Below are 21963 nucleotides of genomic sequence, written 5' to 3' on the forward strand. Positions count from 1 at the left end.
CAGAGGGAGAGACAGAGCAGGCGAGAGGGCAGGTGGGCCACCCAATGGTCATAGGGTTCACTCCCACAGGACCTGCTCCCTCCATTACCTTGGACAATCCCTGTGCTCATTATGGAGCCCATCCGGGAGTGGGTGTGATTGACAATCCCCGTGTTGGCTGCGCAGCAGAGGGAGGAAGGAAGGGAGACGATGTCACCGCCCCCGGCTGGCCCCTGCCCATGTTCTGCCCGCAGTGGGCCCTCCCACTTGCAGTTTCACACCAGGGTGCAGGGAGGGTGGACACAGCGGTGACAGAGCGAGGTAGAGAAGAATGGAGGACCTCAGCCAGGAGCCCCAGTAAGAGAGGAAAAGGTGACAACAGCAATGCTGATACAGAAGGTCCAAGCACGTGGGCCGTCCTTGGCAGCCTTCCCCCACAGCACCCAGTCTGGGGGACACTTACCTAAAGGAATCAGGTTGTTGTGGCCCACACTGGAGCCACCAGCGATAACACTGCTCAGGTCATAGGCAGTCGGCATCCCTGTGCCCAGAGAGGGAGATGTCAGGGGTGGGGACAGTGTCCTGTGCGGAGTGCAAGAAGCCAGAACTGCCAGCTTTGCCCAGGGAGCTCTGGCAGGTGTGACCAAGAAATGACCCTGCCACCCACCCCAGCAGCACAGGGGTGACTGCTCACCAGCCACGGCCATCCCACTGCTGAGGTTGTACGTGCTGCCTGTATTCCACATGTTCTCTGAGGGGGACGTGTAGTGAGAGCCAGGCGGGGGCGAGGGCGTCGTGCCTGTGTACCTGCAGCAGACACGGACCCGTGGGCAGGGCAGAGGGGCTGTGGGCCTGGAAGGTGCCCCCGATGCAGGCCAAGTGCCCACCCTACCTGAAGAAGGGGTTCTTCAGATCCAGGAGGTTACTGGATTTGGAGCCTGTCTGGTCTACCTGGGCCACAATACTGATGTCATAGCTCTGTCTGTGGAGAGGGCCAGGGAGGGTGGCCATGAGAGAGCTGGGTAATGGGAGCTTTGCCTCCCTTACCCCCCGGTGGCAGTTCATACCTTTTGTTGGCAATAAGCAGACATGTCCCTGAGAGCGTGTCCCCGGCCTTGGCAAACAGTGGTGACTGGAACAGGCACCGGACCTGGTACCAGTGGGTCAGGGGCTCTGTTGGGGCTGTCGACAGCCACACGGTCATTCTGCCAAGCAGGGACAGGCACGTACTTGAATGGGCTGGAACCACTACCCTGTGCACCTTGAGCTCTCCTCAGGTGTCTGCCCCCAGGGCCCTGGAGCTAAGACAGGCTGGGCACACAGGCCGCTACACACCCACACATAACACACACAAGGGGACCACAGCCATGGGGCTTCCATCCACCCTGGCACACATCCCATGAAGGACAGTCACTCAACAAGGTAGACACACTCCCCTCCCTCTAGTCAAAGGCAATCTCTCACTGCCATTTGGAAGGGACAGGAACCTGGAGGGGTCCCCAGCTCAGCTTCCAAACCAGCCAGGCCTGGGGATCACAACTGCAGGCAGGTCCCGGGGGCTAGGACAGCAGGCTCTGCTCTGTTGCACTCACATGGAGCCAATGAACGCGACATCAAACCAGAAAGCCAGACCGTGAACCAGCCCAGAATGCAGCATGTGGAATTTGAATGGGATTTCTATCCTGGAAGGCAAAAGGCAGTGATTGCTGGGGAAGCTGAACAGGGGCTGCCAGGAGAGAAGAGGGGTTGGCAGGTGCAGAGTCCCAGACCTGGTTCTGCCCACCTGTACAGTTGAATGTCTGTGGGAGCCAGTAGTGACCCAGGAGAAGGGGCATAGGGGCTGGTACCTGTGCAAATCCCCTTCTTTGGCTTCTAAGAAGTTCACCGTGTACTTCACAGACTTGGCCATCAGGATCCGGATGTCAAATGTATCCTGGGAGAGACCACAGGGTGACCTGGCTTCAGGCTCGGGCAGTGAAGCAGGGGAATCCTGTCTCTCTCCCTGAGCCTGACTACATACAGCTTAGCCCAGGGGTCCCCAACCCCTGGGCTGTGGACTGGTAGCAGTCTGTGGCCTGTTAAGAACTGGGCTGCACAGCAGGCAGTGAGCAAAGCTTTATCTGTATTTGCTGCCGCTCCCCAGCATTAGCATCACTGCCTCAGCTCTATCTCAGATCATCAGGCATTAGACTCTCAGAGCAGCACCAGTCTCGTGCCAAAAAGGTTGAGGACTGCTGCTCTATGCCATTCAGCTCAAACGAGTTTGCCCTTCTTAGATATGCTGGGGAAAGATGAATTGGTACATTATGGGGGACAATTAGATGACAGCTCTTAAAATGACATGTGTTGATATACATTAAAGACCTGGCTGTTCTACCTCCAGTTCAACCTACGTGTGTACACATGTACAAACTCACGCATGTAATTAAAGTAGCGACACTGGAAATCATCTAATTAAACCAATGCTGGCCCATCCATACAAGGCTGTGCGGACATGAAAAAGAATGAAGAAGCTCTTTGTAAACATACGGGGAACAATCTCTGAGATAAAGTGTTAAGCAAGTCCATGAAAAAGTAAGTTAGAGAACTGTGGTGATGTCCATTCCCAACTACAATGGAGATTTTCTATCAGACTAACACTCTTCCCAAAAACTATGAGCCAAATAAAACAGTTGTTTGAAAGCACTGGAGAGAGACTGCAGGAGCCACGGCTTTGGGGACCAAGATCCTAGAAAGAAGGGAGATGCTTTCTAGCCTGCGCCTTTTCCCCTTGGGATGGGACATTTCAGTAGCCTCCTTGGGCGGGGAAAGCAAGGTGGGGGCTCAGGGTTGCCAATGCAGCTGGGACTCAAGGGGCCAACGTGCTAAAGAAAAGGGAAATGTGGGACTGTGAGGTGGGTGTTCACCATATGATTTGACTTTGTAGCATTTGCCAATTCCTGAGTTGTGAGATGGGGGTTAGAGGCCAAGAAACCAAGCAGAAAGCCACTTCTGAGACACTAACATACTAAGGAAAGGTTCAGCAGCATATCTGGTGCTGGGAAGCTTAGGCGAGGGGCCCTGTGAACAGGACCACTGAGCCCACTGAAGGCTATGCCCTAAAAGCAGTGGTTCTCAAAGTGTGGTCCCTTCCAGAGCATCAAGGTCAAAACTATTAAGACTCGGATATTCTCTGCCTCTTTCATTCGTTTGCTCACCTGTAATATCACAACAGAGGAATGAGGAAGCACAATCCAACTGTCTTCTGTTAAGCCAGACATCAAGAGATTTGCAAATTAAAAACGCCACTATTCTTGCTGAAAAGTTTTGGACGTAGTTTTTTTCTTGAAAATGCTACTTATGTTAACGGGTAATGATTTTACTGTTTTTTTTTTTTCCCTTTTTAAATGGATACATATTTTTAAATTTCCTGGGCTTAAGTTTTTAATACCAATAGACATTGACAGTATATCAATAGATATAAGGCACATTAACAAATTTCTTTTGGATTCTCTATTTTTAAGAATGTTAGAGGTCCTGAGACCAAAATTTTTGAGAACTGCTGCCCTATAGGGAAATTAGGAAACATACCAGCCAAGTAGAGTTGGAAAAGCAGCCACCAAATATCTCAAATACATGATAGGACCAAGGTGATCTGTCCATATGGCTAGCTGCCTGAAGAAAAACAAACCCTTGGAAGCAAAAACATCACCCAGAACCTCTATAATTTTTCATTCTGGCATCTGATGACCAGGCACCAAGAGATAGGACTGATGGATGAGAACCAAAAACCAAGAGAAGAAACAAAACAATGGATATACACTTACCAAGAAAAAAAAAAGTAAAAGTATAGAGAATTTCAGAGAACTGAAATAAAAAATACGCAAAATAAAATTCTAGAACTAAAATTAAGAATTAGAAAATAAGATTAGACATAGTAAAGAGAGGACTGGAACTGGAAGATGAACCGGTAGAATATACAAAAATGAAGCAATTGAGAGAAAAAAGGATGGAAATACAGAAGAGTGTAAAATCATCTGAGACATGGTGAAAAGGTCTAATGTACATGTCATTAGAATCTTGGAAGAAAAAAGAATGGTGTGGAGTTAAGCATGTAAAGAGATACTGCCCAAAGGTCTCTCAAAAGTAGTGAAAGACATCAAAAGGGAAAAACAATACTATATACCATATTAAAACAAAAGAAGGCAAGAGTTAAAAAGAAACAATAGAAAAATAGTTAAATGATATTTATACCCCTAAAGGACAGTAATTACATTAAATTTCAATGGTCTAAACAGTCTAATTAAAAGAAAACATCTGGTTAAAAAATAAGACCCAAATTACACTACTTACATAAGACAAACCTTAAATACTAACACCAAAAGGTTGCAAGTAGAAGGACGAAAAAATATATATTGTACAAAGATTAACCAATATAAAGCCAGAGTAGCTGAACTATGTCAGAAAAAAATAGACTTTAAGGCAATACCACTTGAGATACTTTTAATAATGACAAAAGGATCAATCCAACAGGAAGATATAACAGTCCTAAACCTGTACACACCTAATAATGTAGTGTCTTTAAGATATAAAGCAAGACCTATCAGAACTAAATGGAAAAGTAAATCTACAATCAGTAATAAATGGGAAAAGCAGATCAGAAAATCACTAGACAGAGATTTGACCAAATGATTAACAGATGTGACTTGACAGTAATAAAATAAGTGGTTAATATAAATTTTTCTCAAGTACACATAGAACATAAACAAAAAAAAAACCACATACAGCAACTTGCAACAAATTTCAAAGAAGTAAAATCATAGAGTATATGTTCTCTGACCACAGAGAAAGTAAGACAGAACAGTATGTTGATTATGCTATATATTTTCTGAGAAAAAAAGATTTAAATATATATATATGTATATGTACATTTGTATAAAACTTCTGGAAAGATATACAAGAAATACTGTTTGCTTATAGGAAGAACTGCGTGTCTTGGGACAGAAGTGGGGAGGTTTTTTGTTTTTATACTTTCCTAATTTGTGAACTGTGGGTCTATATAATCAGTTCAAAAATCTCTAATGAAAATCAATCAAATAAAATCAGTACACCAAGGATCAATTCACTTAACAGTTCACCTGTATTGCATGCTTCCTATGCACTCTGTATGCATTGCCACTTTGTTCGCAACAGCTCTGAGAGAGCTCTGTGCAGGGGCTGAAGTGAGAGCTGAGAAGGTAAGTGGCTTCGTTCAGGCTGCAGGCTTGCATAAGGCCTGACAGGAAAGCCCACGCCCCATTCCCATTATCCCAGAGGGGGCCAAGCCCAGTGCTAACTGCAATAGCACCCTAGGCGCCCCACTCACCACCACAGGCTGCCGGAAGTACTCGTCCACAGCAGCGCCTCGGAGGGCCGACAGGTCCACTCCATGGAAAGATGGCTGGTACCTGCAGAAAGTCCCCGCCCCGCCATGGCAAGGTTACCAGCAGCAAAAGAGGCAGGTGGGCAGCCTGCCTTCTTTCCCAGCTGACCCTTGTCCAGCCCAAGTCTTTCAGGTCCTGCTGAGAATGAGCAAAAAAAGAGGCAGAGCATCCCTGAGAAGGAATGACCTATGCAGGGCACGCTCACCAGAAGTTGGCCTTGGTAAACTGCTCCATGTAGAGTTGTTCATCCGTGAAGGGCGCAAGGTGGACGTCACCAATGGTAGGGAACATGTTTCCTGGGAGGCAGGAAGCAGTGCTGGCGTCATGGTGGGACACTCTTGAGGGCCTGGCAGAGCCTCCAAACAGCCCCAGGACCCCCAATCCTGGACCTTCCCAGCCTCATCCATGCCTCATTCCTGCGACACAGAGGTCCTGGGTACCTACTCTGCCAGTGGCCATGGTAAGCACTTGACATGCACTGTATTGCTAAACCTGGACAGCCAGCTAGAGAGGCAAGAGGGTTTGTCCTTATGTCCCATTACTAGGCTGGGAGACAGGAAAGCACCTTCCGGAGCCTAAGAAGTAAGCAAGTGGTGCCCAGGATGCGGACAGGCCTCCAGGGCCCTGCTCCACAAGCCAGCAGTGCATCTTAGGACTGTCATCCATGGACATGCAGCCAGGGACAGCAAGACAAAGTGCTCTGGACAGGACAAGGCTGAGACCCAGGCTACGCTGTCAGGGCCTCAGCTGAGGCCAGAGACTGGGGGGGTGGGTGGGGGTGGAGGCGGTCAGCTGAATCCCCAGTGCTGGGACTGCACAAGTGCTGGCAGGGAGGGCAGTTTGGCTCCCCTGGTCTGGCCCTTGGCCAGAAATGGGAAGGGGACAAGATCCTCCATCTGCATGACTCAAGGAACAAATGAATCAGGGCCAGCAGCACAGAGGGACAGGACTCCCTCATCACCTGGCCTCCAGATGTGGGCCTCCCTCCTTCCTCTATGTGGGGGAAGGGGCCTAGGTGCTAATAAGGATCGGGCTGGGGTAGGGGAGGGGAGATGTTCCATTCTGGTCCAGAGGCCACTCGCTGAGTCACCTACCCCAGAGGAATCTGCTAGCCCCTAGGGCATCATGGGAAAGTATCCTGGCCCTGTAGGTACCTAAAAGCATGCAGCTGGGGAGCCGGCTCCTTCCAATCCCCCCAAAGAGCTTCCTGGGATAGCCATACGCTGGGGCCACCACTCCCAGTACACTTAGCCACCAAAATGGAAGAATGGGAGGAAAGCAAGTCCAGACAATCCCACTAGGCAGCCTGGTTTCCCACACTCACATCTGGGACTTGAGACAGAGGTCACAGCTGTGGGAAATGGCAGTCACCTCCCACCGCCAGAAGCAGAGTCTGAGGCAGGTCCTTGCATTCTGGACCGAAAGCCAGAGGCCGGAGGTGGACGCTTCCCAACAAACCAACCCACCCGTCTGCAATAGGGCTGCCACTGCACTGCTTCCCACCCCACTGTCCTGGTCAGGTCCTCCCATGCCACTCGCACACAGATACAACCCCTTGCTTGTACAGAAGTACTAAAAAGTACACAACCTGAACTTAAAAACAGACACACTAGTGGACATTCAGGGCCAGGAACAGACCCCCAGGGACACAAATGGACAGGTATAAAGAGTGACCCAATGACCAGGAGCATGGCCAGACAGGCACAGCAACACAAACAGGAAGCCACAGATGGGCATACCAGACAGCTACCCCCACTACACACAGACCCCAGAACACATTCTGCAGCTACCAGTTCCCGGCCATTGTCCCTGCAACACCAGAGCACAAGATAGAAAAGACTGCCTGGAGGTTCTCAGGGGACTGGAGGGTGGGCCCTGCATACTCTGGCCAGGCAGACTGGGCAGATAGATGTCTGGGTCCTGGGGTTCCTATGCCACAGCCAGCATGGTGGGGGTGGGGCAAAAGCCCAGATGCCCTTAGCACCCCAGGACACCAACATAGGTCAGCAGGGAGCTGAACCACCATTATGCTGACTGAGCAAGAGCTAGGCGCTCCCCAAAAGAACTCCAGTGGGCGTGACCCCGGCCTCCAGGCCCAGAGCCAGCAGGGACACTCACCGCCAGGCCTCAGGTACTTCTTGGCATGGAGGTAGCTCTCGAGCATGCGCTCATTGAAGAGCATGTAGCCCATGGGCTCCGAGATGATAATGTCCACCTGCTCGGGGAGGGAGACCTCTTCCACCTTCCCAGGGATGACGATGATGCGCTCAGTGAGGTGGTTACTCTTCACCAAGACCTGTGGGCGGGAGGGCCTCCGTCTACATGCAGCCTCAGCAGCACCCTAACTCTGGCTGCCATCAGCCATAGCACCAGCTCTCCCTCAGGGCCTTCCCTGCTATAGCTCATGGTACCCTGATGTCGCCCCTCACCCCCTGAGGATGACTGCTTGATGGGAAGAGAAATGGGGATGACAGGCTTTGCCACAGCTACCAGAGCTAAACTGGGACACGCCCTCCACCCCAGCGATTCCGGTGCTAGGAATTTGTCCTACAGACATGATCGCACATAGGAGAGGTGACACGTGCATGAGGACTTCAGTACAGCATCTCTGTGCTGCAAGGCCCAGGGGGTACCCTAAGTGGGGTAACAGTCTAAACAAACAGTGGGCCATCCAGGCAAAGGAATGCTCTGTGGCCACGAGAAAGAGAAAGAAAGGTCTCCATGATGACATAGTTGCAGGCACACTGTGAAGGAGCAGAGCAGGTGTGAGATGGTGGGTCGCTACCACTCGTGCCAGTGCTGGATGGGTGGAGGAGCAGCACATGCTCGCCCCACCCAATAGCTCTGAGTTTGCAGACATGTTCCTTCCCCTCTGGGGAGGGGCTGGCAGCTGAGGGTAGGGGTGGAGAGGGAAGCCCCCTCACTGTTCACCCTTTTGTGGCTCCTAATTTTAAACCTTATGAATGAAGGTTTCAGTGCAAAAAGAGAAACCAAAAAAATGATAACACTAATGAAATGAAACGCTGTTGTTACACATATTTTAAAGATGTGGGAAGTGGGTTCAGAAAGGCAGGCCGCTCACCAGGGTTGGGATCCCACCCTGGTCTGCGTGACTGCACAGTCCCCTGAAGCAAGGCCCCAAACTGCCCCTAAATCCAGGGGGTGACCATCAGTCATGGAGGGGATTCCACCTCAGGTCCAGCAAGTCTGTCCCTCCAACAAGCAACTGGTTTCAGAAAAAGAGACCAAAGGAGAGAAGTAATATCCCCAGGTTCCCTTGGATCTGAAGGTCAGGTCTCCTGGGGGCTCGTGGCAGGGCCACCTTCCCCAGGCTGGAGCAGGCAGAGCTGAAGGGCAAGAACAGGATGGAGTCCCAGTGGACTGCTAACCTCAGCATGCTGGGCCATGGTGCTGGCCTCCACCGCATAGATCTTCCTGGCTCCAGCTTGGGCGGCGAAAAACGACAAGATCCCAGAGCCACAGCCAACATCAAGAACAATCTGAGGGAAGAGGGATCAGTGAGAACAAGACACTAGTGACGTGATAGTGATCAGAATGATGTGCACATCACCAGGCTCTGGCTCCCTATAGACCCACACCACTGAGTGTACCCTGGGCTCTGCAAGCCTGCCTCCCAAAGTGTGGGCCAGCTGCCCACAGCTTGGTTTCTGAGTTGCCTGGAGCACACGGGAGCCCAGGTGCTGGATATGAAGATTTCTGAAGATAGCTAAGATGTTAAGACTATCACATGCTCTCAGACCCCAATTCAAGGACTAGCTGGGTTGTCAACTGTCTACGCAGCATGGTGGATACCTGGCTATCACGAGTGAGCCCAGAGTTTCTCGGGGAATGAGTGGTCACCAGGCGAGGACACCTCTGAGCCCTGCAGCAGGCAGGAGGAGGCAGCCCCTGACCCCAGGCCCCAAGGGGGATTTCCGAACCCTGGGAGGAGCCCCTGAGGGAAGCTTACTTGGCCCCAACCCCATGGGCTCCACGGCCTGTGAATCAGCAGGGCTGAGTGCTGTGCACCACCCCAGACACTGGCTTGGCACCTGAAAGGTATTCTTCTGGGGCCTCTGCAGCCCTTGCAGGGGATAAAGCAGTACAGGGGGTATTGAGGGTGTTGATGGTACTATCTCCTGTTTGCAGGCTGATGCTGGCCCAGAGAAGCAGCCACTGGCTAGGCTGGGACAGGTGAGCTGTCCAAGCCCTGGGGCCGGCTGCGGTCCTTTCAAAGGCTGCTGGTCCCAGGGCGTGGGCTCTTGGAAGAGCCCAGGTTAGTGTGTGGGATCATCCCTCATCCTGGGTTTGTCTGACTGCGTCTGCATCAGCGGACTCAGGGTAACAGTTCCTGGTGCACTCTAAAGCAGAATTGCTCAGAGCATGGCAGTTGGCACAGAGTGAGGCCCAAAAGGGGCACTGAGATGGGTGGGGTGGAAGGGCCTTGAGGTGACTCTCAGAGTTCTGGATGAACCAAAAATGGATCTCCGTCCTGGGAAAGCTGGAAGGGACTTTGTCGAGGAAGCATGTGCTACCCAGGCCCCAAGCATCGCTCCAACACAGCACATACCAGCAGCCCCAAGAGGCATGCTGCCATGTGCAAGACAACCCCTTCCCAGGCTGTGGAGCTCAGGCCCTGGGGTCCAGGGGCCTCAGTGTTCTGAGGGAATCCTCGGCAGTGCTGGGGGCATCACCAAGGTCATGGATGAGGCAGACGTTAAGGACCATGCTGAGAGGCCCCAAAGATATGTGTCGGGAAAAACACAAGCTCCCATTTGGTTCAAAAGGGGAGAGAAGAAAATAAATTTTCACTTCTGAACACAGATACTCTATACTGCTCTCCCTCTTTTTAATGAGTGCACAGCACATCCTCACATAAGGTCACTTTATTTGATGCCATTCTGTCATTCATTATGTTGATAAGACACAGTAGGAACCTGACTCTTATTTATATCAATTAGCCTACCTACCATACAACTGGTTTTCTCATATGTTATTTTGCTTAAAGTAGCAGAATCTATCAGTGACATTGAGGACTCACTATCCACTACTTGGTATTATTAAAAAGATCTTAAAAGGAACCATGGAAATAACTAGTAAATTATACTACATTCTTGGGAGTATGTCCCAAGACATACCATTAGGTGAGGAAAAATTATTTTGTAGTGAAACACAATCATATATATATATATATATATATATATATATATATATATATATATATATAAAATCCTATTTATATATATATATATTTTAAAAAGCTTAAATAACTATAAAATATATATGCTAGTACATGCATGGGAAAAATTGGGCAGTGGTTGTTCCGGAAGGAAATGACAGAGGCTTCTCATGTCTATATTGCATGCAATGGGTTCCTTGATGAAAAGTAGATTTGGCTTTTGTGATCCAAAAAAGTTAAAGACAAAATCCATGAATGAAGAAAAAAGAGAGGCAACTGCCAAGGTGAGGCAGGCTGGGAGCCTGAGGGGAGGGGCATGAGGCGCAGGGAGGAGGGAGGCAGGGCAGCTGCTTACTTTGTCCTTGAAGTCTGTGTGATTCTGCAGGATCGCACGCTGGTAGGTGCCCGTCCGCACGTAGTCCTGCATCATGTTCTGCTGCTGGGACAGGTAGCCATAAAACTGGAACAGAGACACGACAATGGCACAAGGCATGCAGCAGCACAAATGGCCAAGGCCCTGGCAGGCCCTCCACAGAGGAGGGCCCGCCCACCTTGGGCACAAACCTCCAGAGGGAGGTTGAATCCTCTCTGCTGGCCCGGACCCCACCGGCAGCTACTGGCTGCTCCAAGAGAGGGAACGGGAAGCCAGAGGCAGCCCCAAGAAGGGACACTGCCACCATCACTGTGGCTGAAGGACACAGCTAGATGCCACCTGGACCTGGAAGCCACCAGGAAAACTCAAGATTTGACACAGGCAGGGTTCTGGGATCAGGGGCCGCCTGCCCCATCTTAGGGGCTCCAAAGAAGCAGAGATCAAACAGAACCCTAGGACTCAGAGCGCCAGGCAGGTGAGGTGCTGCAGGGTCTCTCTGTAAGACAACGGGCGATCGGGAGGCAGCGTGGCACCTGGGCAGGAGCACAGGCTTTGGCATCAGGCAGGCCTGGCTTCCCATCTTGGCTCTGTTGCATAATAGCTGTGTGACTTGGAGCAAGTCACATAACCTCTCTGAGCCTCAGTTTTCTCATCTGCAAAATGGGGACAATAACAGTACTTACCTCCTAGAGTTGTTGGGAGGGCTCAAGTGCTTCCGTACGTTGTGGAAGCGCTTGGACCAGTGCCTGGAGTGGCCTACACGGTCAGTATATTTTAACTGCACCATCAGAACTCATAAAACTCATAAAAGCCTGAATGTCACCTGCAATCAAGTCCTTCCAGCAACCCTCCTAAGCAGGCCCTGGCAACTCCGTCTCACGGATGAAGAAACTGAGGCCAACGAGCGGAGGAAACCTGCCCAAGGTTATGTGGCTTAGTAAGGGGCAGAGCCAGGACGCGAACCCAGGTGGGCCTGTTCTGTGCTGCACAGCCTCTCGGGCCCATCAGGTGGTGGCAGTCTGGCCAGGGTTGGCATGTACCCACCTGGAAATACTGCACGGCGGAGGACTCCTCTGTCCGCTCGCTGAACACCGACCGCTCCAGGGTGTGGCCCCGGCAGGTCTTCAGGATGTTGTAGAAGGAAGAGAAATCTGGAAGGGGGAAGCCAGGTCATGCCCAGCCGTCTCAGGAGTGGGAAAGTTCAGATGGGCCGCTCGCCTTCTGCCTAGCTGCATGCCCCGACTTTCCTGTTGTGCGTGTATGACTTGGCGATTTCTTTTTTCCAAAAACAATGTTGAAACTTAAGGAAAAGAAGGGTAGCCAAGATTGCCACTTGGTGGCTGAAACAAAATGACAGATGTCCCACAATCTGTGGTGAGCTGGTGGCAGTGGACCTGGCGCTGCCTCACTGAAGGGCAGGGTGGTCAGAACCTTTGCAGGACACAAGCCTGCTGACCCAGGGATCAGATTTCTGGGCTTGGCCCCAGCAAATAACTACGAGTGGTGCACAGCAGTTTCTGTGCATGGCAGTAAACATAAGGGACGCCACCCTCAATGTCCCATAATGGAGGACTAGATGGACCCCAGTGGACACAGAAAAGCACGTCAGACAACTGATCACCACGTCTGACCACCACGAATCTGCAGGACAGGATGTTATGTAGCCTTTTAAATGAACTATATTTATTAACATACAAAATGCCTGCTAAATTGTATCAAGTCAAAAAAAAACAAAACAAAACAAAATTGCAGACAGAAAGTAACACAGTGAATGCCAGGGACTGGAGGTGGGGGGGGAAATCAGTGTGATGTGGACAGCATTTCAGTTTGGGAAGATGAGAAAGTCTTGGAGACGAATGGTGGGGATGTTTGCACAATGTGAGTGTGTTTAATGCCACTGAACACTCAAAAAGGGTTAAAGTGGTAAATTCTTTGTTATATCTACTTTACCACAATTTAAAAACTAATAGGATTGAAAAGGGAAAAAAGTAAAATACAAATATCCACAGAGTAGAAAGAGACTAGAAGAGTTGAAAACACCACCTCTAAAAGGTTATTGCTGAGGGTGTTTTCTCTAACTCATTTTCTTTTTAACAATGAATTAGAAATTTTTATGTATATAAGAAAGGAAAGGAAGTGTGGGGCATAAGAATGCTTCCGCGGGGGGGGGGGGGGCGGTGCGGGGGGCGGGGGACCACCTGGCTGCTCCCCCCCCCCCCCGCGCGGGCCTCCTCTGCAGGTGGCAGCTCTGAAGCCAAGAGGCTGATCTAGGCTGTGAGAAGTCCCCACAAGGTGGTACTGTGCCAAGTGAGGGGGCTCCCAGGAGCTGGAGGTGGCAATGGGCAGGTGGCCTCTCCCGTCCTAGCCCCTGTACCACCCACTAAACCTACTAACTTCTGCTCTGCAGTGACCAATCCCTGTTGCTGGACCTTCAGGCAGTCTCCAGCCCTGACGGTGGGGGGTGGTCCTACCGCCTCTGCTGTCCCAACCCAGAGCCACCACAAACTCTCCTCAGGAGCCTCATGTATCTGCTTGTGTGTCCCTGCACCCCACCCCCGCCTCCCCCTGCCCACAGTTCTGCTTAGACCTCTCCAGTGGCTTCCCTCGGTGCTCAGAATAGAGCCCCGCCTGCCTCATCTCGTGGAGGGCCCCAGACCCCAGCTGCTGGGCTCCTCCGAGAAGCCAGGAGTGCAGCCCAGCTGGGCAGTCAGGAAGGCCTCTCAGAGGAGGGGACATATTAGCTGAGCCCAGAAAAACCCAAAGGAGCCACGGAGGGAGCATGCAGGGCAGAGCATTCCGGGCAGTGAGAACATGCTCTGACTGGGGACATTTCTGAATGGCAACAGAGCCTTCGCTGGGAAGGATGGATGGTCCATGACTTAACTAGGCTCCAGGCCTGGGTGCCACGGCCCAAAGCCTAAGGCCCTCTGGCTCTGGGAGCTCTGTGTGCCACCGGGACAGAAGGGACACCTACCGCTGGGTGTGGCGAACTGGATGAGGACGCTGTTGCAGCCCAGGGTGATGATGAAGGACTGCTTGCCCACGCGGCTGCACTCTGTCTCTCGGGACACTGAGCACTTGAACACACACACGTCTTCATCTACGAGGACAGAGGCGGCGTGAGCCAGCAGGTCTCAGGGCCAGCGAGCAAGGCTCCCTATTAGCTGCTATTATTTGAGTTGCTCACCCCGTTCCTTCATTTCCCGATTCTTCCGAGGTGCCACAAATCCCTCCCTGAAAGCGCTGCTGTGTGCCTTGCCTCCCAGCCCATGCTAAGGCCAAGATGACAGTCAATCAGGCAGTGGGGACACGGGGACACTGCTTGTCCAGTGGGAAAGAACTGCTGTCCACAGGGCAACCAGGGCTGAGATAGGGGGTGCCAGGAGCTATGGAGCCCAGCAGGTCATTCTGGCCTAGGATGTTCCCACATGGAGCATGTCCTCGTGCCAGGCTCCCTGTTCATCCAGCAGACACTGAGGTGGGAAGACACAGCAACAAATAGGCAACTTTGGCAGGGCAGAGAGTCCCAGGACCCTGCCAGGGCACCCAGGCCCAGCTGAGGGAATTGGGCATTCAGGGTCCTAACTTTCCATGTCACACAGGGTATGGGGACATGGAGGACTATCAGCCTTCAGAGCTGAGCAAAGCTGGAGTGGAGGTCAATAAGAACTCTGGGTGGCACCTCTGTTTCCTTCAGCTGAGCTCTCTCCTCCTCACATTTATGTGGTGTTACTGATTATGAGGAAACACCCTAGGTTCATGCCCTGCCTATGCCACTTAGCGTGTCATGAGGGAAGGTCGGCCTCTCTGAGCCTCGGTTTTCTCATCTGTCAAATGGGCCAGGCACAGGGCCCAGCACACATGCAGGAAGCATTGCATCCACGTGCCTGCAACTGTTACTCTGACTGACAGTCATATTCAACAGGCACGTGGTAACACCCACTTCAGCCCAAAAGTGACACAACATCAGCAGCAACAGGACAAACCCATACAATGCTGTGGCTCTGGTGTAATGCAGTGGGACAGATGTGGCATCTGTTATGCATTCTTGGCACAAGTTTTACCCTGGTCTCATCACAAAGAGACAACAGATAAGTGCCAGATCCTGGAGCTGTCTACAATACAACCTGCCTAGTCTCCTCAAAATGGCCAATGTCAGGAGATGACAAATTGCGGGAACTCTTCCAGAGGGAGGGAGACCAAAGAGATGTGACCATCAAATCTCAAGTATGATGACCCTAGACTGGAAACGAAGGAAAAACTTTCGAAAGCTATGAAGTACAACTGGGGAAACATCAGTATGGATTATAGATATGGTCATTTTAAATGATTTGGATTCCGTAGAAGAATGCCCTTATTCTTAGAAGACACATGTGGAAGTATTTTGAGTGGATTCTCGTGATGTCTACAGCTTGCTTTCAAGTGGCTCAGAAAATCAACAACAAACTATATGTATAGAGAGAAGCACAAGTACAAATACGGCAAAATGTTCCCCATCACCCAGAATAAACAAAACAGTCTTGAAAAAGAACAAAGTTGGAAGACTCACATTTCTTGATTTCAAAACTTAGCATAAAGGTACAGTAATCAAAAGGGAATACTGCTGGCCAAAGGACAAACATAGATCAATGGAACAGAATTAGAGTCTGGAAACAAACCCTTATATTTACAGTCAACTGATTTTTAACAAGGGTGTCAAGAACATTCAATGGGGGAGAAAATAGTCTCTTCAAGAAATGGTGCTGGGACAACTGAATCTCCACATGCAAAAAATGAAGTTAGATCACTACCTCACACCATATATAAAAACCTAATTCAAATGGGACCTATATATAAGAGTAAAAACTACATAAATTGGACTTCATCAAAATTAAAAACTTTTCTACATCAAAAGACATTTTAAAAAAAGGACAACCTACAGGATGGGAGAAATATTTGCAAATCATATACCTAATAAGGATCTAGATAGAGTCCAGAATATACAAAGAACTCTTAACAATAAAAGATAAAAACAATTCAATTAAAAAATGGGCAAAGGTCTTGAAGAGACAGATTTCTCCAAAGGAGATATACAAATGGCCAACAAGCCCATGGAAAGACACCATTAGTCATTAGAAAATGCAAACCAGAACCACAGAGATATCACTTCACACCCACTAAGACAATCTAAATAGAAAAAGAGGGGAAAATAACAAGTGTTGGCAAGAATGGAGAAATTGGAACCCTCATACCCTGCTTGGTAGGAACAGAAGATGGCACAGCCTCTGTGGAAACAGTTCAGTGATTCTTCAAAAAGTTAAACACAGAGATACCATTTGATTCAGCAATCCCACTCCTAGCCATACACATACACACACACACACACACACACACACACATATACTCAAAAGAACTGAAAGCAGGTATTCAAACAAATACCTGTATAAAATATTCAAAGTAGTACTATTCGCAATAGCCAAAAAGTAGAAACAACTCAAATGTTCAATGCCAAATGAATAAACAAAATGTGTGTATCCATACGACAATATTATTCACCCATAAATAAAGGAATGAAAGCCATGACACAAGATGGATGAACCTCAGAAACATTATGCCCAGTGAAAGAAGCCAGACACAAAAGGTCACGTATATATGATTCCATTTATATGAAATATCAACTTGGCAAATCCAAAGAAACAGAAAGCAAATTGGTGGTTGCCAGGCACGGGGAGGAGGAGAATGAGGAATAATTGCTTAATGGACACGAGGTTTTCTTAGGGTTGAAGAAAATGTTTTGAAACTAGACAGAGGTGACGGTTACACGATACTGGGAATGTACTAAATGCCACTGAATTGTACACTTTAAAATGGTTTGTTTTATTTTATATGAATTTTATCTCAATAGAAAAAAAAAATCCCCAATGGGCGAACATAGGTAAGATGGACCTACAGGTGTTCACGGGGCCACCGCCAGTCTCCTCCTGTGTAGTATGAGCGCTGGGCCAGGGGCCAGGCCCTGGAGGGGGCTCCAAGGGACATAAAATGGGTTCTGCCAAACTGCCTCACACCTCAGGAGCCAGGTGCTGCCCTCCGGGGGAGGAGGAGGGGGGTGGGCAACGGCCAACCTCCTGTCACGGGCAGGAGGGAAGAGCATTCTGGCAGGCTCACGGCCACGTTGCACCCACAGGGGACCCAAGACAAGGTGCTCCCAAGTCCAGCAGGTCCCAGAAACGAACCACAAACCTTGGCACAGTGTCCGTGCCCATGCCCCTTCTGGGGCAGGAAATAAGGCAATCTGTCGGCTGCAGCAGGGTGACAGCAAGTAGAGCAGGGAGGACCCCTGTTTACAAAGCAGCCTGGCAACCCGACCAGTTGCCTTAGGTGCCCCGCCTGCAACCTGGCGCCGGACTAGCAACCACAAGGACCTGTGGCCAAGTGAAGCCTGGCTGCGTCCAGGAGGGCTGGGCCTGAGGGCAACCCGACCCTTCCCATCATAGCAGTGGCACCCAAAGCCCGTGAGATCAGCCTTGTGTGAGAATCACTGCTATGCAGCCCCTGGCACACAGGAGGTGCCCAGAGGTTCCTGGTATCTGACAAACCAAAAAAAAAAGGTTATCCAATATCAATATTCCCACATGCTTTGGAAATCCTCTTAAGTCCAAGCTCCCAAACTGGTAGTTGAGGCCCTGCATGACCTGTACCCCGCATTCATCAGACTTTCCACTCCCCAGTCCTTTCCCCATGGCCACACTCAACCCTCCCCATAACCCTCCTCCAGGCCTTTGCACATGCTGTTCCCCTCTCCTTCTCCCCCACAACTAGAATGGGCCCTTAGAACGACAGGCGGAAGTGGTGACATGACACTGTGCCTCCATCTGGCCGCACATGTGGCTCAGGCTCACCCACTGCCCACGGTCACCTGTGGCTGGGCGGAGCACAGCTGGAATGTCTGGCAGGCTGGCTCCCTAACGACTCCCCAAGGGGAGAGTGTCCTGGGAAAGCTTCACCTGGGAAAGGGGCTTAGGGCCCAGAACTCACAGAGCCTGGACCCAACAATGACGATTAGGTCCCCCACAGACACAGTCCCGCCTGTTAGGAAGCCTGCTGGCAGACTCAAAGGCTGGAACCTTCAAGTCATCCTTTATTCAGCCATCAGTGGGTGAAACACAAAAGAGGCAGGAACTCCATGACCAACCTCCGGAAACCAATCTAGAAAGCACAATCCTTGTTCCATTAGCCAGTGTATTTGGGGGCTGTGTGCACAAGGCCTAGAGAAGTGAGGAACAGGAAGCAGGAAAGGGGCTAGCAGGCCAGTGTGACAATTTAAGTGGGGAAAACACAAAGGGGGCTATGGCCAGGAGTCTGTGCTGGGGTCCCACTGACTGAGGTTGGCAGAGCTGTGATCAGGCCCACTGTCCAAGTCACCTTCTCCCAAGTGGCTCTCCCAAGGCAGGATCTGAACGGGGAGTACAAGGGAGTCAAACCCAGACAAAGGGATGTTAATCATGCCACTGATGCCACAAATGTGTGCCCTGCTCCTGGTCCCAGCTGGGCACTGTGGGCTAACTTCCCACCTACCAAGTCTGTGCTGCTAAAGCTATGGGGCCAACAGATGAGGGGCTGGAACTACCAGAGACAATGCCATGGGGTGTGCCCAGGGGAAACCCCAGTGGTCAGAAAACCACCCCACCTGTCTTGCTCCCAAGGAAGCAAGGGCCCTGCAAATCCATGGCACCAACACAGATTTCTTCCATGGAGCCAGACCCAGAGGCCTGCCCACACCCTGCAGGGGCTGGTACGTCAGGTCGTCTGCTGGCAAACAACGGCTCTCTCCAGATGCCTCGCACTGCTCCTGTGCTTTACATGAACCCCTTGGAGCGCCCCTGTGAGCAGCTACTGCCACGGAAAGGGGCTCAGACAGGTTAAGTATCTGGCCCAAGGTCACACAGTGAGTGGCCCAGATGACTGACTTCATGGTCTGTGCTCCTAACCAATGTGATGTCTATCCTCTCAGTACTTCCAAAAGCAGGGGGCAGCCAACTTTCTCTGTAAAGGACCAGACAGTAAATATTTTCAGCTTTGTATCTCTGCTACTACAACTCGACCCTGCTACAGGCATGGAAATGAGCAAGCATGGCTTTGTGCCAATAAAACTTTATTACAAACCCAACAGGGGCATCTGGAACTACAGGTGCAGAGAGGCTGGGCGTTGAGCTCCCTTCTCCACCTACTTCCTCATTTGTTCATCAGACACTGAGCAGTGGAGACACTGTCCCCATCCCAGAGGAGGTGAGGAGAGCTGGGTGGCAGTGATGAGGACCCTCAGATGACAGGCACTGAGGCTAGCAGAACAGGGCCACTGTGAGAACCTAGAAATGGTACCTGACCCAGGCTGGGAAAAAGATTGGGAACAAATTCTCCAATGAGGAGAAATAGAACACAGGAAGGCAGAGAGAAAAGGGGGCCGTGATATCATAATCTATAATATGTGCTCCTAACACTCTTGGAAGTTCCTAAGTGATAAGAACAATAAAAGTGTCTTTCGTGATTCATAACAAGCCCCTTTTGACCCCTACAGAATTTGTTAGTGACCAGACTTTTGGAAAACCCCTAAGGGTGGGGGCTGGTTGCCAGGGGAGATGACCAAGTAATTAGAAGGCTGGAACTTTCAGTCTCCTCCACCCCATGGCTGTCAACAGCCAAAGATTTAATCAATAATGAAGCCTCCGTTAAAACCCAAAAGGCCCGTGTGTACAGAACTTCTAGGCTGTTGTACACCTGGTGACCTGGGGAGAGTGGCAGGCCTGGAGATGGCACTTCTCACATACCTTGTCCTATGCATCTCTTCCATCTGTTGTTCCTGAGTTATAGCCTCTTATAATAAATAACCTATAATCTAGCACGTAAAATGTTTTCCTGAGTTCTATGAGCTGCTCTAGCAGACCTGTCTACCCTGGGGGGCGGGGGGGGGGGCAGGCATGGGAAAACCCAATCTACAGCCAGTAGCTCAGAAGCATAGATGACAACCCAGATGTACAACTGATGCAGGGAGAGTGGGGAACAGTATTTTGGGACTTAGCCCTTCACCTGTGGCATCCGACACTATCGCCAAGTAGGTAGTGTCAGAATTGAGTTGAACAGCAAAACACCCAGCTTGGTATATGGGAGCCCCACCCCCTGCCCCCACACACACTTGGTAATCAGAAGTGTTCAATGTGAGACAAACGGGAATGATTTTCCTTGAAGGGGCGCAGTAGGGAAAATGGGGGCGTTCAAGAAAGTGTGGCTGCAGCCCAGGGAGGTTGCCAAAACAGACTCCTAAGCAAGACAGGTGATTTGTAGGAGGGCTGCTGAGGGGTCACAAGAGGCCCCAGTGGATGTGTAGCTCGGGAGTCTGGCTACTCCCACAACCACAGAAAGCACAACCATGTCCTGAGAGACAGATGACAGGGACAGAACTGAAAGAGGAGCTACTGGCCAGGAAATGAGGAGGCTTGGAAGGGGACAACTCTAGGAGGAATATAGGCAGCCTGCTCCCCGTCCACTACAGAGCCAACCAACCTCCTTGTCAAGCCCCTGGACAGCACCTGGGATCCAGGCAGCAGAACCTGGGGGACCTTGAGGCACAAGGGGCTCCCTGGTCCTGATGTGAAGAACATGCTCTGCTCAACACCTCATACCAGGGCTGGCACCCAGGAGGGCCTCAAAAGAGCTGGTGGCCTCAGGAACAGACACAGGGGCACTAACCAGTGCCAAGCCTCTACTCACCTCCCTGTCACAATGTCTAATGCAGCTGATCTGTGGTTTCCTGCTTGCTTACACTCCTTCATAGTTTCCTGGAGCCTTCTGGAACAAGTCCAAACTCCTTATGGGCCCATGATCCCCTGCCAACATCTGCAGCCTTGTCACACCTCCCTGTCTCCCCGGTCATGCTCTGCTGGCCTTCCCCGCCCCCCCTTCTCTCTGGCCTCCATGGCTCCTGAGACCCAAAGAACCATTTCTTTTTTCCTAAGTGTCCCTGTCACCTCCTCCTGGAGGTCCTCCAGCACTTCCTGGACAAACCCCCATCACGGGGTAGCTCCATATATAATATCCACCTTGCACAGCCCCAGGGCTCTGCATGTGGAGGACACTTGTGGATGCTGACCTGCACGGTGGCCCAGGACATGTAGTCGGGGAGGCTGGGCCCCTTCCCTACATGCAGGAGGCAGCTAGCTAGTCTGGGAACCAGGAACCTAGGCCCTGACCTAGCACATGGCCTGGAAAAGGTCACTTGGCTGCTCAAAGACACTGGGCACTCAGCATCCCTGCATAGTAACCTTCCTGCTCCTACTGTCCTTACCCTGCCCCCACACCCCTACTTCCATGGAAAGTAATAGAACAAGCAGGGGCCCTTGAGCCCTTTAGGCTGGACAGACTTGCATCAGAGGGACCCAGAAAAACAGGGAAAAAATGCCTGGCGTTAAACTCTCCTTCCATAGTACTTTCCATCCTCAAGCAGGAAGAGGTAAGTTCTTCTTTCTCTCATGGAGAACAGGGAGGTGGAAGGCAAGATGGAAGAGTAGCCTCCAACTCAGGGGAAAAATAACAAAAAGACCACATTTCAAGTCCTTGCCTCTCTAGCAAGAAAACTATTCCAGCCACCAAACAAGGAATAATTAAAGCTATTTATTTTGGCAGACTTGGGAGGGCGGGGGGAATAGAAACAGTTGTCCAAATGTGACGTCTTTTATTAAACCACCTCCTGCTGCCAAATAAAATACAAACTGTTCACCGTCCAAAGGAAAAATATTCCAAGTAAACGAGGGAGTTATGTGAAGAGGAGGACGAGGTGTGGAAAAATCAAGGTGCTCTCCCCAGCTCCCAGTAGTATTCCTCTGCTCAGGGCTCTGGGCAGGTCCTGCCTGCAGCTGCCCTGTGCCAAGTGCAGGCTCAGAGGCCCTGACCTCCTATGCCCACAGACACTAGTGGGAGGCCAACGGCGCACCAGCGAGAAGGTAGGGTTAAGAAGGGCTGAAAGGAACTCGGAGGTCTGATTACACCGAGGTGGG

At 50.7% G+C, this 21963-nt stretch overlaps 1 protein-coding gene across 2 annotated transcripts in view; it reads right to left on the reverse strand.

Moving 5' to 3' along the window:
• The window catches only part of CARM1 (coactivator associated arginine methyltransferase 1), a 37348-nt gene that overhangs the window by 1251 nt on the left and 14134 nt on the right, over positions 1-21963 (reverse strand). The window contains exons 2-15 of one of the 2 annotated variants that reach the window (XM_016153530.2): positions 13908-14033; positions 11978-12084; positions 10916-11020; positions 8771-8881; positions 7500-7677; positions 5587-5677; positions 5324-5405; positions 1827-1912; positions 1572-1661; positions 1047-1184; positions 872-961; positions 674-786; positions 443-520; positions 89-157 (exon numbers count right to left, since the gene is read on the reverse strand). In XM_016153530.2, coding sequence (XP_016009016.1) covers positions 89-157; positions 443-520; positions 674-786; positions 872-961; positions 1047-1184; positions 1572-1661; positions 1827-1912; positions 5324-5405; positions 5587-5677; positions 7500-7677; positions 8771-8881; positions 10916-11020; positions 11978-12084; positions 13908-14033 — 1464 coding nt within the window. The remainder of the gene's footprint in view (positions 1-88; positions 158-442; positions 521-673; positions 787-871; positions 962-1046; positions 1185-1571; positions 1662-1826; positions 1913-5323; positions 5406-5586; positions 5678-7499; positions 7678-8770; positions 8882-10915; positions 11021-11977; positions 12085-13907; positions 14034-21963) is intronic. The other variant, XM_036233713.1, reaches the window with a different exon arrangement.

The sequence above is a fragment of the Rousettus aegyptiacus genome, unplaced genomic scaffold (assembly GCF_014176215.1).
Source record: "Rousettus aegyptiacus isolate mRouAeg1 unplaced genomic scaffold, mRouAeg1.p scaffold_m13_p_16, whole genome shotgun sequence".
Taxonomy (NCBI): domain Eukaryota; kingdom Metazoa; phylum Chordata; class Mammalia; order Chiroptera; family Pteropodidae; genus Rousettus; species Rousettus aegyptiacus.